The sequence below is a fragment of the Onychostruthus taczanowskii genome, unplaced genomic scaffold (genome assembly GCF_017590055.1).
Source record: "Onychostruthus taczanowskii isolate IOZ18803 unplaced genomic scaffold, ASM1759005v1 scaffold8, whole genome shotgun sequence".
In the NCBI taxonomy this organism is placed as follows: Eukaryota; Metazoa; Chordata; class Aves; order Passeriformes; family Passeridae; genus Onychostruthus; species Onychostruthus taczanowskii.
In genome coordinates this window covers 12,848,917-12,866,342 of record NW_024505892.1, presented here as the reverse complement: position 1 = coordinate 12,866,342, position 17,426 = coordinate 12,848,917, and the positions used below count along the sequence as shown (strand labels likewise).

Genomic DNA, 17,426 nt, shown 5'->3' with positions numbered 1-17,426 from the left:
TCACAGCTAGCTAAAGGACAAGTTGCATTTTTTGTTCATTCGACTTCATGCTACTGTGATGTAAAGAGAGCTTGATTCTTGGCAACTGCCACCATACCAGGATTTAAATGCGCACCAGGAGCACAGACAATTACTTCTCAAAATTATTAAACATAACTAAACCTAATTACACTGACAGGCATGCTCAATTCACAGATTTTCTGAGGTCACATATTCTTCTGTCAACAGAACATCTACATACTCCAGAACCAAGAGCAAGGACAACATGCTGTTGCCACATAAACAGTATTTTAACACAGTTTGAAAATGTACTGCAGCACAATGTGTTACAAGTATAGTATCTATCCCTGTTAAATGAAATTGAAGATAAAGGTATTAAAGTACAAATGGGGTATCCCAGAGAATACAGAGCTGTCAGAACAAATGTGCATCTGGAATGGATGGTTCTTGATATCCATATATTTTTAATAATATTTTATAACTTAAGGGACAGCTTCCATTTCCAGAATGATACTAGCCTCTCTTGCCCTCCTAAATGCATTCACTTCCCAGTCTACCAAAAAAAAAAAAATCCATGTATGACTGACTAAATGAAGGTATGTTTGAATGTAGTCCACATGCAATAAAGACTTATTTCTCTGAGATTATAAGGTACTTCTGAAACACCTCACTATACTTTCAGTTAAGATGATGCCTAACCTTAGCTTGGTATGAGATCAAGAAAATAGTGAAAAACAGACAAATGAAAATGCTCCAAACAAAAAACAAAAAATCCAGAAATCAGACATACGACCATTAAATCCAAAGCTTTAAGACTGTTTTTTATTTACTTACATGTTACGGGACAAAAATCAACCAAACTTCAAAGGAGCCTGCTCCCTCAGAGCCAAACAATCACATCTACAGTTGCTGTCAACTGGAAAGTGAGCATCTCTAGCTGTGTCTCCCCTGAAATAATCCCAAACTGCCTGTTGTTCCAGGCTGTGCTCAGAACCTCTCAGCACCACCAGCCTCTCCTCCACAGAGCTGTGCTTGCAGAGCTCCTCTCCCCCATACCATACTTCTGCAGCATCGCCTACTTGCCTACTGCACTAATGGTGTCCACAGGCGTGGGAGGTCAAGTCAGCACATGCAGGAAACAGAAGGCAAAGGAAAAAAAAAAATCCACAACCCCAAATCCAGATGCTACACTTTTCAAGGCTGCACAATTTCCTCAAACTAGCTTTTATTAGCAATAGTTATTGTTCATCTGGTAAGCAGTCCCAAATCACAGCTATAAAAACAGAAATAATTTTAATTCCTGATATACATAATTACAAAAGCACATACAATATACACCACCTGAACTTAACTGTTAGGTTTGGATTTTCTTTACTTCTACATCTATTGGGGACATCAAAAGGGTCAGACAAAAAGCTCTGACGGTAATAGGCACCCTCCAACAGAAAGACAGCAATCAATTACAAACCATTTGCAGAAATTATAGAGCTGTCACAGACTCGTTTACAGCTGCAGTCTGACTGCCTCTGATTGCCAGGCTGTTTTCCACCCTTGTACCTACAAAACCAGCACAGCCTCAGATATTTTTTAAAATGACACTAGCAGACCTGCATGTCAGCTCAAGAAGTGAACTGCAATACAGAATGGGCAATTACTTCAGCAAATCATGAAAAAGCCCTAATAACTGCTGAATCTGACAAATGTGAGGCTGGAGGGAGGGCAGGGAGCAGACCTGTCCGTTTTCCCCTCTTTTCTGAGCTTTAATTGCAGCATGTAATTTAGAGCATTGGAGCAAATTTAGTGCATTAAAAGCAGCAACTAGTGTACATCAATTGTTCTCTGTGTATTTAAATTCTCTGAACTCTCCCTAATTTTCTGGCACCTGGTGTATTTGACACAGGCAATCAGGATTGGCTTTGTTCTTCTGCTAGAGCAAAGCTGATGCCTCAGAATCATCTCCCCTCCAGCAGGATAGAAGGTCAGCATTTATGTCCACCCAGTGCACAGGGGACACTGCATAATCCAGGGGAGCAGGGCACCCCAAGGTACTCGGGGAGCCTGGCCTGGTGAAGACAGCCATCAAAGCATCCTAACCCTTGGGGTCACCTCTGCTGTGCTCCCACAAAGATCCCCACCCTTAAAGCCAGGGACAAGTACTAAAGCAGAGCAGAGAAATCCACAACACCCCTTTCAAAATTTTCTCCTCCTAAGGGGAGAAAATGCAGTTTGTTCTTGTCTGGTTGCAAAGACTTTGGGGAAGCATAAGCAATCCTCACACAGGACACAGATCATCTTTGTGGGAATCCCCTTGTGCAGCAGGAGATGGGCTGAAGACCCATAATCACTGGACGACTTCTTATTCTTTAGGGAAAGGGCATAAAATCGCCTATATAAGACTGAAGTAGGTTACGAAGTAATTAATAAAGTAAGATTAATAGCTCCTCTCAGTAGGTATGGTTAGAGGCACAATGTATCCATCTATTCCAGTCTTCTGAGTTTTAACATTCTGTCTCATCTCCACCAATTTTTCATACAACCTAGCACAAGACAGTAATATATTCCAGAACCATAAAAACTCTAACGTCATTCCTGTTATGCAAGACTGCTAACACAAGTGTTATCACAAATTTGTTTGAAGATACAACCAACCCATCAACAGAATTTAAAAACACGTTTCTGTTGTCAGAATGGCAATGCCAGGTAAAATCATGGCCACCAACTCAAAAACACTACCCACACTTGCAGTTGGGAGGTTCGAAACAATATGCACTTCCATTGGACACAGGTTGCAATTTGCCTGATTCAGAGCAAAACGGACAAAAAGCTGCACTTTGGAGACCAGTGCATGAAGGTGGGAATTCCTGCCTCAGCCCCCAAAGTCCTTGCTAAGAGAAGGAAAACCATTAGTCCAGCCACGTCAAACAGAAGCTGCAGACACATAAAAGGTCTCCAAATTAGAGAGTGGCAATCACTGTCTCTCAAACACTGCACCTCTCCAACCCTGTAGCCCACTTTAAAACCACTAACATAGTATTGCTATGGTCACTGCAATATTATCAGTAAGCTCTGGAAATATCAACAAAAAGAGAAGACAAAACAAACTGAATCATTTAGAAAGCTGCAGTAGCTTTACTGTTCGCTGCAGGAACTGGGTTCAAGCCACACAGAAGAATGAATTTGACAAGTTTCCACCTGCTTGCCATTTTCCCCCATCACACTACTCCTGCAGATGCAGCAGCTGTGCTGTAGATGCTGACCTGTCAGGGTGACTTCAAGATAGTAAAAAACCAAGTACAGCTAATATGTGTACAAATTTTTTCAAGCTAATGCCATATGGTAAATTCTTTCCAACAAAATGCAGAGCATTAATGCTGCAACATTGACTTCTGGTTCGTAAGGATTGTTGTGTCAAGCATTTTCTTACCCTGAAGGGTGGATCAGTCTTCTCACTGTGTGGCACTTGGTCCAGAGTGCCATCAGTACTGCTCCTTTTCAAACTGGATGTGATGTCAGGCACGTTACTAAAGTCTGCATTTGAAATAAAAGACATAAATAAATTAGAAGGTTATACGACAGAAACAGGAAAAGTACTTGCTCTTACCTGGCTAACATGTTCAGTGTCCAGTACAATTACAACAGCAGGAGAGAATCACAGAATCAATTAGGCTGGAAAAAACCTCTGAGACCATTGACCGATGACCTAACACCACCATGTCACCTAGACCAGGACACTAAGTGCCATGTCCAGAAAAAATACAAAATTTGCAATCATCTCCACCCCTCAGAAAACAATGGGAGAGGTCAAAGCAAGGAGCAACTATGCCTTGAAACTCTGCTTTCCAAACAGCAGCTGGACATGGGAGACTGTCTGAAGCAATGTGCATATCTGATCTACCAAAATAAATGTAACACTCTTGCTAACAGCATGCTTTTGAAGGCAGCACTATCTATAATCAGCACACTCTGTGCTGAGACAACCAGTGAGGATTATTAAATGCACTCAGCAGTTCTCCTTGGATGAACACACCATTGTTCAACATGACTTAGTCTTGAATCCTTTAAAGATTTAAGAAGAAAAGAGAATTTTGCCCTGGAACAAACACTGTAATTCATAAAACAGACACAATCCCTTCTTCTTGCAAATACTTTACCAATTTTCTCAAGTTTGGAGTCCATCTACACAGTAGCTGGCACAATGCAAAAACCAGAGCACTGCTCTGCTCTACTTACTGACAGACTGTAGCTTTCAGTAACATTCACATTTAAACTCAAAAGCTATACAACAATGCTGAGCATTCATTTAAAAATTACTTTCTTTATATTTCCTCAATTGGCTGCTGAAAATCTGCAGAGATGTTCACATGGCAATTCTAATTAAAAATCCTAGAAGTGAAGAAGTGATTTTTGATCTGCAGTATTATCAATCCATGTAGCTGAAAACTCTAAAGCAACCAATAAATTTAAAAAAAAATATTAAAAAGGATTTTCAGCAATCTCAGATAGTAAAATAGCAATAAAATAAAGGGGGGGGGGGTGGTAAAGTTTGCTGCTTTGTTTCCTAGCCTTTAAGCCTCCAGAGTATAATTCACACCCCATTACCACATTTTCAAACTCTTTCTCAACACCTACAAATTCTGAAGATTTATTTTTAAGTGAAAGGTAAGATTCTTATTTAATTGCCAACACCAGCAACTGAAATGGTAATTAAAACAAATACCACCCATCTTGCAGTGAAATCATGACAGCTTGCAATAAAGAAATTGGGAAGGACAACAGAATTTAGCTGCCTGGGTGTTGCTGTTGTCAATGCAGAGCAGGACCGGTTCCTCTCAGAGAGAACTGAACAACATGGACTGAAGCAGAGAGGAAAATGGGAATTTTAGGCCCAAAAGAGCACCTTGCAACCCACAAGGAGCCTTCCTGGTAGGACAAAACATGGCTGACAGACTCCAGAGGTAATTCAGAGAAAGACGTACAAATAACTCTGCACAATGTCAATTTGGATTTTTCCATATGTTATTAAGGTGCTCACGTCAAGCTTAGCATCGAGGCTGACATTTTCCACCCACATGCCAAATGCTTGACCACTTCCTCATTTCCCTATCCTTGCAGAAACAAGGTCTCATCACTTTTCTCCCCTCAGGCTTTGTTACCTTCTCCTCCCAGAGTCACGGGCTGATCCTGATATATAAGAGCCTGTGTAACACGCAATACCCCAAGAGTTATCACTTTTGCAGAAAAAACACATTTTATACAACTCCACTCCTGCCATCCATTGTCTGTAAGACCTTAAGAAAGAGTCTGTCAGACCTTAAGAAAGGGTCTGTCTTGTCTATTATGCTTTTACTTCTCTTCTTCCACCAAGACTGAGTAATTTCCTCTTTCCCTGTGGACTTTTAAAGTAATTTTGAGGCTTTCTTCTGTATATGAGTACACATGAATGACTATTGACTTCTCCCATTGTCAACTCCTGGGTAAGCCAACCCCTAAAACTTAAATTGACTTTTAAACGTTTTCTTCAGGGTAAGGTGATGCCAAGGATATTATTTCCTGTTGCTTCCCAAGTGAGCTCTTTTTACTTGCCCTCTGGGTTTTAATGCCCTTCTCCCCTCCAAACAGCATGCACCTGAGCTATATTTTGCAATGGTGTAAAGATCTAGAGTTTGATCTCGGGTAGTTAGCTAGTGAGAAAAAAAACCCTATTTCCCTGATTTTACAAAGGCACCATTAAACATATTTGTCCTTTATGAAGCAGTAAAACTAGCTTACACAAGCAATGAAGAGAGAGCATAAATGTGGGAGGAGGAAAATAGGGTAAAACAATCAGCAAAAAACATAAACAGAAGCAATCAGGAAAACAACACCCAAAGAAGGCAAATAGAATATTGTATTGCTTTTTCCCGATGACCCATCTTTTCTGCCTTTACCCTCATTTTGGTTTTGCTTTGTAGTTTACAGGACTCTCAGAGCTAGGTCTATATAGTCTTGCACACTTTTATAGCATTTCTTGTTGGCAGAATGAGTTGCTGACGATGGAGAAGCAACAGTAAATGTTATTTTAAATAGCAAAACCTAAAAAAAAGTTACACGGAAAGAATCCAAGGTGAAAAAAGACATCCTACTGCATCCTACATTGTATGCAGAACTAACATGGGGAGGGAAGAAAGGAAGGAAGGAAGGAAGGATGTATGGGTTGTTGATCAGTTTAGCATCCATATCCTGTCTCGTCTTCCTTCTTTTGCTGTGGAAGGGGACTTCCTTTGGATCTGCTCCTACAGACTATTCCCAAAAAGCACAGAAGCACCAATATCAGCTGCATAGCTCAACCCCCTCACCGCATCCTTCCCCCCCCCCCCAAAAAAAAAAAAAAAAAAGATACTAGAGAATGGGTAATTACAAATGCAAAGCTTAAGGACATAAACACAGCAAAAAGTTTAACACTGAAATTCTTTCTACTTCCAGTGATAAGTGCAAGGGGACTAGCAAAGCCAAACTCTACAAAATCTATCTTCTTTTAACATTAAAATTTGGATTTAGGTCTAAATAGAATTCACATTATCAAAGATGTTCACAAATAATAATGTGGAAGTATTCTGTTACAGACTGGCTAACCAGTATTCTTTCAGGTAAAACTAGCAACAAAATTGTATAGAATTTGCACAAGATTAAGAATGATGCTATCACTGTGCAAGTACAAATTTGTTCCAGTATATATTATTCTGGTTCTTTTGCTGGCCATGAGGATGGAGAAGTATACAGGGAGATATATGTTCCTAAAAATCTTTGAAATTCAAGGTCAAACCAGCACGTCCAGGATTTTTCAATCATTTTTTTAAAAAAAAACCCAAAACTCTGATGTTACTAGAATTATGCTTCTCTCTACTTAAAGAAAACATGGAATACTTCACTGAAAACATTGCTTGAGAGGCTTTCCAGCATAGTAAATGGTGAGTGTATCACAGCTAAATCTGCCCATACAGCTCCATTACAGTAGTACATTTGATTTATTCTACTGACATACTTGTGATAAAACTGTCTGGAAGAAAAATGGGACTGATAATAATGAGTTAAACAAAACATGGTTTAAATCTTTTAACATAATTTTTCTTTACTGCAGTACACCTCTGTCCTGTTTACACACACACTCATGCTTGCTGAGTTGAAATGTTTATTACTTCCAGCTGGGATACAGGAACCTCTGAAGCAGATACTTTTTCCCAGTCTAGCAAACAGGAGTGTCTCCAGAAAAGAAAATACTAAGTCAGTTTGGTAGGTTGACCCTAGCTGGACACCAAGTGTCCACCAAAGCAGCTCAATCACTGAGCTGAGCAGGGGAGAGAAATATAACGGAAGGGTCATGGGTTGAGATAAGCCCAGGGAGAGCTCATTCACTAGTCACAGGCAAAACCAATGCAACTTGGAAAAAATTGTTTAATTTATTACTAATCAAATCAGAGTAGGATAATGAGAAATAAATCCAGATCTTAAAAACACCTTCTCCCCCCCCCTCTTTTCTTCCATGACTTAACTTTATTCCTGATTTTCTCTCCCTTTTTCCCCTGAGCAGCACAGGGCATCAGGGAATGGGGGATTGTGATCAGTTCATCACACATTGGCTCTGCTGCCCTTTTCCTCCTCATGTGGAAGACTCCTCACACTCTTCCCCTGCTCCAACATGGAGACCCTCCCATGGAGGACAGTCCTCCTTGAACTTCTCCAGCATGACTCCATCCCATGGGCTGCAGTTCTTCACAAACTGCTCCAGTGTGGGTCCCTCACACAGGGTGCAGGCCTTCTGGAACAAACTGCTCCAGGGTGGATCCCCCACAGGGTCACCAATCTGGCCAGCAAACCTGCTCCAGCATGGGCTTCCCATGGGATCACAGCCTCCTTCCTGCATCCATCTGCTTTGGTGTGGGTCTTCTGCAGGTGGATCTCTCTCTGTGGGCTGCAGTGGAGCAGCTGCCTCACCATGGTCTGCACCAAGGGCTGCAAGGTCTGCTCCAGCACCCAGAGCACATCCCAACCCTTCCTTCTTCAGTGACCTTGGTGTCTGTTTTTCTCGGACATTCTCAGTCCTCCCTCCAGCTGTGATCATGCAGGGTTTTCCCCCCCTTCTTAAATATCTTATCCCAGAGGAGCTACCAACACTGCTAATGGGCTCAGCCTTGGCCAGTGGTGAGTCCATACTGGAGCCAGCTGGCACTGGGAAGCATCTAAAAGCTTCTCACAGAAGCCACTCCTGTAGGCCCCTGCTACCAAGACTTTGCAACACAAACCCAATACAATCAGCTTATTGCAAGCAAGAAGAATAGCAACAGCAGATAAATGCTAGGATTCCCAGAAAAGCACAGGGGGGAAAAGAGTGCCTCTATGTGCAAAGCTTAAACTACATCGCATGAAATGCATATTAAACATTTTTCTTGGTGTCTAGCAAAGAACCACCAAGAACTAAGAACACAGCACCTTTAGTTACCAACAGCACCACCAAAGAAGCCATTACAACTGCAATGTGTTGTGTCTTGCTGGCAGGCAGGTAAGTGACTCAATCATTCAAGAGAACTTAGAGTGTAACCACTAAAAACTGAGAGTAAACACACTTCTTAAGTCATGTTCCTCGCTGCTCAACATTCAATTAAAAACAGGCACAGAGCACACAGATGGGACAGTTGGTTTGAAAAACAAACACGTGCAGCATATCCAAGAGCTCTGTATGCCTATGGGAATGCTTCTTCCCATGTTGATACAGTGATACACGCACAAATGGTGAATGTGGAAGTTATTCATGTGTTTGTGAGCAGTGAGGTACAATGGAAACTCATCATCTAGCAGATGTGTGAGACAATAATAATCTCTGCTGCAATCCCAGCCAAGAATCCAAAGGAAATCAACTGGAAAACATCAACATCGACCATCCGGCAATTCATTTACCATAAAGAAGCCATCAGCAATTGCAAATGTCACTTATCTTTCTTCTTCTGTTTAATTAACAAAGAAGCCTTAATTACTTTCAAGTCATAGATGTTCTTACCAGTTCAGCTGCTCACTACAAAGGCAAAATCATCATGAGGAGAGAGTAGGAACTGAGGATCCTGTTTCTTTATTCATAGTTCTCTTTTCATAATGCATCAGAACTTGTTCCATTTCAGACTGCTCTTGCTGATTTAAAAAATGCCAAATAACCATCACAAGCATGTCAAGTGTTATCAAATGTCAAGCACTGTGTAGGTGGTGTAACCACCTCTTTTTTCAAACCATGGCAAGAAGGAGTGTTTCCACCTGCACTCCAAAGACAATGACAAATTGAATAAAAATTCCTTTTACATCTACATGAGAAGACAACACAGAAAAATTACATCCACTCAATCTCTCACTCCAAGACCACTGCAGGGCATCATTTTCAGATCTGTGAGGAGCAGCAGCTCTGTGCACTACTTGATAACTATCCTCAGCTGTAGGAGAGAGAGGGCAAGCGACATGAAGTCACGTGTTTTGTCAGAATCAGGTGAGGGAACTGCACCCAGGCTTGTCTCAGCTAAGGGGAGGTGCTTGATTAACAGTGAGCAGCTGTGGGTCTTTCCTGGTATCCCTGACTTCACCTGATCCACTTACCACATCACCAAACACTCACTAAAACAGAGTCAGGGTAAAACCAGTCCCACAGGGCTTGGCTGAACTAGGCTGAAATCTGTCTGTAATCAACAGGGATGAGTAAGGCAGGACAGCAATTAATGATCAGAAAATGGCCATGTCTGAGGCGGGTGCAAGCCATGCTGCACTCAAGCAGCTGAGCAGAGGACTGAACTTCAGCTCTCAACATATAAAACCTGGCATGTGAAATTGAAACTCAGGAGCAAAGATATCAATAAATTGTTCAACTGATAATGGGGAAAAGAGGATGAGGCTATACAGCCGGTGGATAACATCCAATAGATATGCTTAGAGAAAGAATGAGAATGCTGGGGTAATCTGATTTTGGAAAATACAGATCTATACCTATGTAGTAACCTTAGGCTTTCACAATAAATTCAAGGAAAGAAAAATCAGAAATGTGAGGATAAATGGACTATAACATATATACATTATGGGTAAGCAGATTGTGTCAAACTCATCTGACATCCACCTTCAATAAAGTATTTTTTTAAAGACAAAAATAAAGGATAAAAAGAACCTTCTGGAAACTTAGCTAAAAAAGAAAAAAAATAGGAAACTTTTATAATATCCCTGGGGAAATTTTTATCCAAAATGAAAAGGATAGGAATTAAAACAAGACAGAATTAGCTAGCAGGTAAGATGAGAAGAGATTTGTCTGAATTAACTCCTAGGCCTGGGAAGGGCTAGATTGTAGTTTTTGTGCAAGGTGGGTTTGGGGACTAATTTTATTTGATATTTTCATTATTTGTCTCAGCAAAGAAAGTACAATAGTAAGTACTCCAATTAAATACTCGAATCATTCAAAGTTACTACAGAGCATTAATTAGGAGCACAACTGGAGATGCATAAAGGACATGTGGATGACCTTGAAGATGAAGGCACAGTCCTAGAATGAAATCACATGGAAGACACTTTCAGGGACCTGTGAGAAGCATTGCTTCTATAAGCTGGGACTCCTGAGTTGGAAACATGAAAGGAAAATGTGGAAGTGTGGAGAAGGGGTTGACAACATGTAGCTGTGAGCTAGAGTTACTTAAGCAATGGCGAAGGTCATCAGATCCTGATCAGTCATTCCACAGGCCAGGAATATGTCTGCGCTGGCAATTAGAACACTGGTTTTCAACCATCACACAAATAAATTTCTAGAACATACTTACCTAGGCACAAAGACTGCAAACAATCTATTTTAAAATGGAATAGGATAAATGTATCAATAGGGTTGTCCAAAGCCATAACAAGCAGAGGATTGGACATGCTGAGTCTGGAAATTCCTTCCCATCCTGGGTTTATCTATCACCAGCATAGCACAAATATTACACAAATATATACATACATAATACAGCTACACAGGTTAAAATAGCCAGAAGCCTCTCTCTCTTCAGTAGAGCACAATAAATACTTTAAGTTTCATTCATACTGGTGCTTAAATATCCTGGCAAAGAATGTTTATGACTTAGAGAACATTTATATCACAAGTGCACAGGGGTAATGAGCCCCAACAGTTGACCTACCCCAGTTTCTTGCTGATTCCAGCTCTGATGTTCATTAACAACTCTACTGCAACAAACTCATCACTTTCTTGTTTGTAGTTCTCTAGTACTTGAAAGGGAAAGAGGACTCTCACTTCCTGTCCTCTCTGCTGCAGTTTTTAATCTGCAGTAGTGAGATGCTGTAGATACAGCGGCACTCAAGCAGTTATGATGGGCTTGGCCTAGTCTGTAAAAGACTGATATCCTGACAGCAGATCAGAGCAACTGACAGCATTTTTTAAACAGCAGTATTGTCCAGTGATTTCAGACAGATTGTGCAAAACAGCAATAAAATGGGCATCAACTTACTTCTGAGAATAGTAATATGAATTTTAGCTTGAAAAAAATTAGGATCCAAAAGTGTAAAGGATTGCAGGAGGTATCCACTAGCAAAGAATGTATTCAATATTTTCAGTAATTCCCAAATGTTCTAGAAACCACCAATAAAACACAACACAGCTGATCTTCGGCATGTAGGATATTCCACTCCCTGTTACAGAGAGTTTCCATAATTGCCTGTATGGTTTATCTGGAAATGAGATATTACATTTGGGTAATAAATTTAAGCCAGGTGTATGGAAAGCTGCATTTTTCATTGTTTTGCAAATTCCCCAGACGGATCAGTTAATTATGATAAGCTTACAGTTATCATATTCTTCTAGCCAATGTTACTATCAAGAGAAAAGTAAACTTCCAAGAGAAGATAACAAATATTTCCAAAATCCCTGGTGTAAATAATACCAAGTCTGAGCCAACTCTCACAAAGGAATAAAGCTTTGGTGGTTTTCATGACTTCAGACTTGCTGAAAAACAGGGAGTGGTAGGTGAACCATTCCAGCACTGCCTGGAGGTGACAAATAGTAACAGTTGATCTGAAGGAATTTATTGAATGGTTTTCAAAATACATTCTCACAATCTCTTTTAGAGAAGACATCCAAGTTCCACCAGTGAGATGAAGAGTTCTGGGTTCACTAGTTCAGCTATGAATAACTCATATGTCTTCTTATGCGAGGATAAATCTTTTCAGTTCTTTGGCTCATGTTATCCCCTGGGATCAGCATGGAAGGGGCACCCACCAGTTAGTATACATGACAGAGCCCACACAATCTCTACAGTCCTTTAGATTTTCCTCTAGGTTGCAGAGAGACATTCAATTCTTCAAGGCCTTCAAATAAAGCAGTTTTTTTACTCTAAACAATCTTTGGCCAGAGAAAGGTTATTAGAAATTTGGTGATAAGTCAGCTGAGGAAAAATTCAAAGACCATGACACAAGAATGGTCCAGCTCAAGTAACAAGTGGAGATCTGATTTCCACCTAGGAAAAGTGGACTGAAAAGTCCTACTTTACCTCATAATTCATCTAGTTCTTTTGCATGTCGTAGGAAATAAACAAACAAATCAGTTTTTTGCATTCTTACATCCTACTAGAACAAGCCTCAACATATGAAAAATAGCTGCTACACACTGAGCTTATTCATGAGGAGTTTTTATGGTCACATTTGATTTCTAGGCTGAAAACTGTCTCTAGGTAATTTCTGCATTAAGAAAACAGATTTTTAAGGGAAGGTGGGTAGATTGCAGCCACAGATGAGAAATGCCCATTGAAACTCACCATATTCTCTACCATTTCAACCTGACAGCCAAAGCAATTTGGTTCACTTTTTTATCTTCATTGAGGTTCTCTATGGATTTGGGCAAGAGACTAAGGTACCATGGACCCCAAGTGCAGATTCTTATTAATCTCCAATTAATTGAGTGCTCATGTTAGCTCAATTCATGGAATCTGTATAAGTTTTTAAGTATTGCACAGTGCCAGTCCATTTTTTTCCCCCACAGCTGGTACTCACAATATTAACTCTAATGTTGGAGTAAATCCAAATGTATTTGCAGGCAGTAATTGTGGTTACTAACTGTACAGTGGTTTACAGCTTTCATGCTGCTTTAACCAACAGTCTAAAAGATAGTGAAACACTAAATTTATTATCAATTCAAAACCACCTTCCTCTTTTTGCCTAGAAAATTTTCAAGTTCTTCTGAAAGCCTTTGAACTAACTTCAGATAACAACTAGCTCAAATTCTTATTGCTATATTATCGTGACCTGAATCTCCTAGCACTAGTAACTTCAGTCTCTAGAAAATTGAACACAAGTTCAGTTAGAAAAACACAAATACAATTAAGTGAATTTAGTAATTCAGAAATTATTACATCTCTGTAAGATATTTTGGCTTGTAACATTTTTTGGTGGTCTGGATGTTTGTAACCTATTTTGAGACTGGCTAGAAGGTATGCTCTCAGGTTAGGCTGTAACAAATCACTCTTGATGTAGCTGGAGACTCATTCAGGAATCCTTTCCATATGTTAAAATCTGGAAAGAAAATTAGCATACAGCTGTCATAACATCAGACTTCCTAGACAGGATTCTTAAACACAGAATTACTAGAGCCCTGTCACTAACTAGAGTAATTGTTACCAAACAAGACATGCAATTACAGACCAGCCAAGAAGATTCCCTTCATGGCCCCTTTCATCCACATGTTTTGGCTTCAGGGAGCAAACTAGGAAACATCAGAAGGTGCTTTACATGCTTCCCAATGTACAGTGCAACCTGGCTGCTTCTATTTGCATATGTGATACTGCCTAGACAAAGAGAAATTCCTACTTCTGGCTAGGATCTGAAATGATCAAGCAGGACAAGTCTTTCTCCTTTGTTCTCACCCTTCAGTGAGGAAAGTGACACTTCTTTTAACATTCCACATTTTCAAGTATAGAAAAAGGCAGTATGTTCATGCAAATATTCTTGTATCGTACAGCTTTCTTAAGACATTTTCGGCGACATGCTGAACAGTGGCTTCACTCCAATCAACCACCTACTTGTACAAGTTTGATTTTCTATAGGCTCTCTTATATTTCTTTTTTTTCTAAATATCTACAGCAACATCCATTTTAATGCTAGAGCAGAGTCCTTTAGATTCCTTTGTCCATTAACAGCTCATGGTGAGGCAAGGTCATTTGACTCATTAGCTAATTCAACAATCAATAGGAGATACAAATTAGCAACACAATAGGAAATAGCTGCCTGCACTTCTGTAGCAATGCCTGATCAGCCCCTGCGTCTCAGTGGTTTGTTTCTATACGGTTATTTAACATTCTATACTTTCTCTGCCCAAGTATCTGCCGGTTGGGCAGCTGTTCAGCCTTTTCAGTTTGAAGTTTAACACTTCACACCAGCTTTTCAGACTATTACCTAAATGCTTTTGTTTCCTAAGTGTGTAACAAATGCCTTCTTCCACACAGTCTCACTGGAGGCCAGTGCTAGCCACAGCTCTGCATCACCCTACTATTCCAGTTCAACAGCTGGACATGTGTGCCTGCAGGACCCAAGCTGGGTCCTCAACACCACCATCCTCTCTAAGTCAGCAAAGGCTGCAACCCCCTGCTGCCAATAGGCCTTCCAAGCTACAGCTGCTGGACATGCCGGGGTGCTGTCAGGGGTCCCTCTCCTTGTTTTTGCTGCTTCTGCAGGATTGCTCACATGGGAGGCTTTGGCTGCCCTCAGAGGTCACTTCAACTGAGGAGGGCTGGAAAGCAAATGGAGCTAGCTAGCCCTGCCCAGGTTCCAAGTATACCACCTCAGCAGTGCATTTTCTTCTCCATCTCAGATTTATAGGCACAAAAGTAATGAAAACAGAAAGGAAAAAGGAGAGCAAAAGTTACTTAATAGTTAGCAAGAATTTGTGGCTAGCTTAGACAGTTTTTATCATTACTCAACCTACCTTACCTCTGTGAAACACAGAACATCTGCTATTTGATGTGTTTTAAATCATGCCTACAGCACTAGTCTATATGTGGATGTCTCTAACTTTATCATAATTAATAAACCTCCTTGCTATCCATATTGTCACTCTACAGAATTTAGTAGGAAGGGCAATATGATGATTTATGCCTACATATCACTGAGCCAGAAGGTGCAGCTATACAGGGTGTAATGAATTTTACATTCAGGGGGAAAAAAAAAAAAAAAAAAAACCAACAACCCAAAAAAACCCACAAACAATTTGGCCCACTGACTTCACAGGGATTAAATCATAGCAGCATTTAGCAAAGCAGAACAGAATGCTCTTCCAGTAGGAAAGGACAATGAAGAGCATTTTATAGCATAAGCAATTTTTTAATTTGGTGCACACACATCTAGCAGAAAGCCAACAGGAAAGTTTTTCAAGAGCCAGCAAGAGCTCGTTGAAGTGCCACTCTTGGGAAACACTTGTATTGCAAAATACGCAGGAGGCAACAAGTGCTCCAATGGATCCAGCTTCTGAAAAGACAAATGCTTCCTCTGAATTGATCCCTACACTGCTACAGTCCCAGGAATTGTCACAGGTCAGACCTAGTCTTTTCCCAACGATTCACAAGAGCGCAGGACGAAGACACTTGTGTTCACAGTGCACAAACAGCTTGGAGCAGGAGCCAACCCACCACAGCTGTCCAAGACTACTGTCAACACACAGCCCGCCCCTTGCGCTTGCTCTGACGAGCATGTCCTATCACGTCTTTGTGGTTTCCCACTGAAAGGGGTAATAAGTAAGGAAAAGAAAGCCCAGCAGACTGACTATATTCAGGCAGATAAGCAGTCATGCTGCATAGACAACTACATGTATTGTCTGTATTGCAGGGAGGCTTTCCCATTACGTTGCCTTACACCACACAAAACAGCATATACCTGGTATTAGATCCATCAGGCAAGAGGGAGCAATGTGTGCAGATCTGCACAGCTAACAGATATCAGGGCCCATTATCTAACAGGACTGCGGGCATCCTTGGGACTTGAGAAGCTAAGAAGCAATATTCAGCTCTTCTGAGCTCAAAGGAATTTTCTGTGAAAGAATAAAACCAGATTTCTTTGATACCTCAAAGCACAAGGAAGGAGATGCCCTACAGCACAACAAAGAGAATTTATATGTTGAAACAGCATTTAGGCAAACCAACAGGACCTGATTTGGGCAGAACTAAAAGTAGAAGTCATTTTAGAAATGCTTTTCAGTTAAGTTTTAGTTTTACTTTAGTTTATGAAATGCTTTCAGCATTAAAGACATTTACAAAGAGCTATGGGCAGACAGCAAGAAGCAGAGTGGTCTGAGCCAGTGGTCCAGGCACAGCCCCCAGCTGTTGGAGCTAGAGTCCATCATAGTGTCAACATCTTCCTAACTTTATCTCTTCTCTTAAGAAGGACACAAAGTTCTTTCCGATATTCAGGGTAGGTTGGGGCTGAAAGAGGACATACAGGGTGCTATGTGGAAAGGTGTGCACAGCGACATGCAGAGAGACAGCTGGTAGCAGAGCCAACCTCTTTCTTCCTCCCTCAACTCAGTGGTATCTGAGTTGAGGGAGGAAGAAAGAGGTTGGCTCTGCTACCAGCTGAATGAAGCAAAGTTTTCTGGAGAAGCAGTGAGTTGTAATTACACTTTACAGAGGCATCTAGAACACCTAGCAAAGTGCATTTGAAACAGGAAGTACCTTGTAATTGAATCCAAATCAGTTGTTATTATTAAGGTAATTTTTTTAATAATTTAGTCATCTAAAAATTAAACTTGTGATCAACTGATGTGCTTTGCCTCTGCGGGTGCTTACTAAGATTAAAATCAGATGCTGCACATGTCTTGGTGAACAGAAGAGCCGCTTTCCATGTGAGGATTCAAACCATTGGTCCTCCTCCTGAAGCACTGACACTTTGCAAAAATATCTCAATGTTTAGCAGATCAGGGGGTAAAATGTAATTGCTCTTCTCCAGCACACAGCCCAGCCATTTGTCAAAAAAGCACGAAGCCTGACTATCTCCCTCCCTGACTCCAGCCGTGCCTTTTACAGCACAAAATAGCTTCAGCAGGAGTGACTCAAACCAGCATGTCCCAGACTACACTGCTGCTCAGGCATTAGTGCAAGAGAGAGGAAAGCAGAGGGCAAAACCCTTGCTCCAAAGTGGCTAGAGCAGTGTTCTGCGGGCAGCTGAACTGAAAGAGAACTTTCTGCCTCTGAGAGTAACTCTCCTTGCAAGCAGCTCCCCACTGGCACCTGCCTGCTCCCCACTCCTCCTCCTCCTTACCTGGCTCTGGCCCTTGTCAGAACTCTGCACCCATCAGTTCAACTCCCTGAGTGTGCGGGGGCTGGGGAGAAAGATTTCTCCTCGATTAGCTGCAGCAAGTGCTGCTGCCAGCACAGGGGTGGGAGGAGTGCTATGGGGCTAGAGGA

The 17,426-nt window shown here is 41.0% G+C and overlaps 1 protein-coding gene across 1 annotated transcript in view; it reads right to left on the bottom strand.

Moving 5' to 3' along the window:
• The window catches only part of TIAM2 (TIAM Rac1 associated GEF 2), an 87,932-nt gene that overhangs the window by 27,723 nt on the left and 42,783 nt on the right, over positions 1-17,426 (bottom strand). The window contains exon 14 of the mRNA XM_041423960.1: positions 3,425-3,528. Coding sequence (XP_041279894.1) covers positions 3,425-3,528 — 104 coding nt within the window. The remainder of the gene's footprint in view (positions 1-3,424; positions 3,529-17,426) is intronic.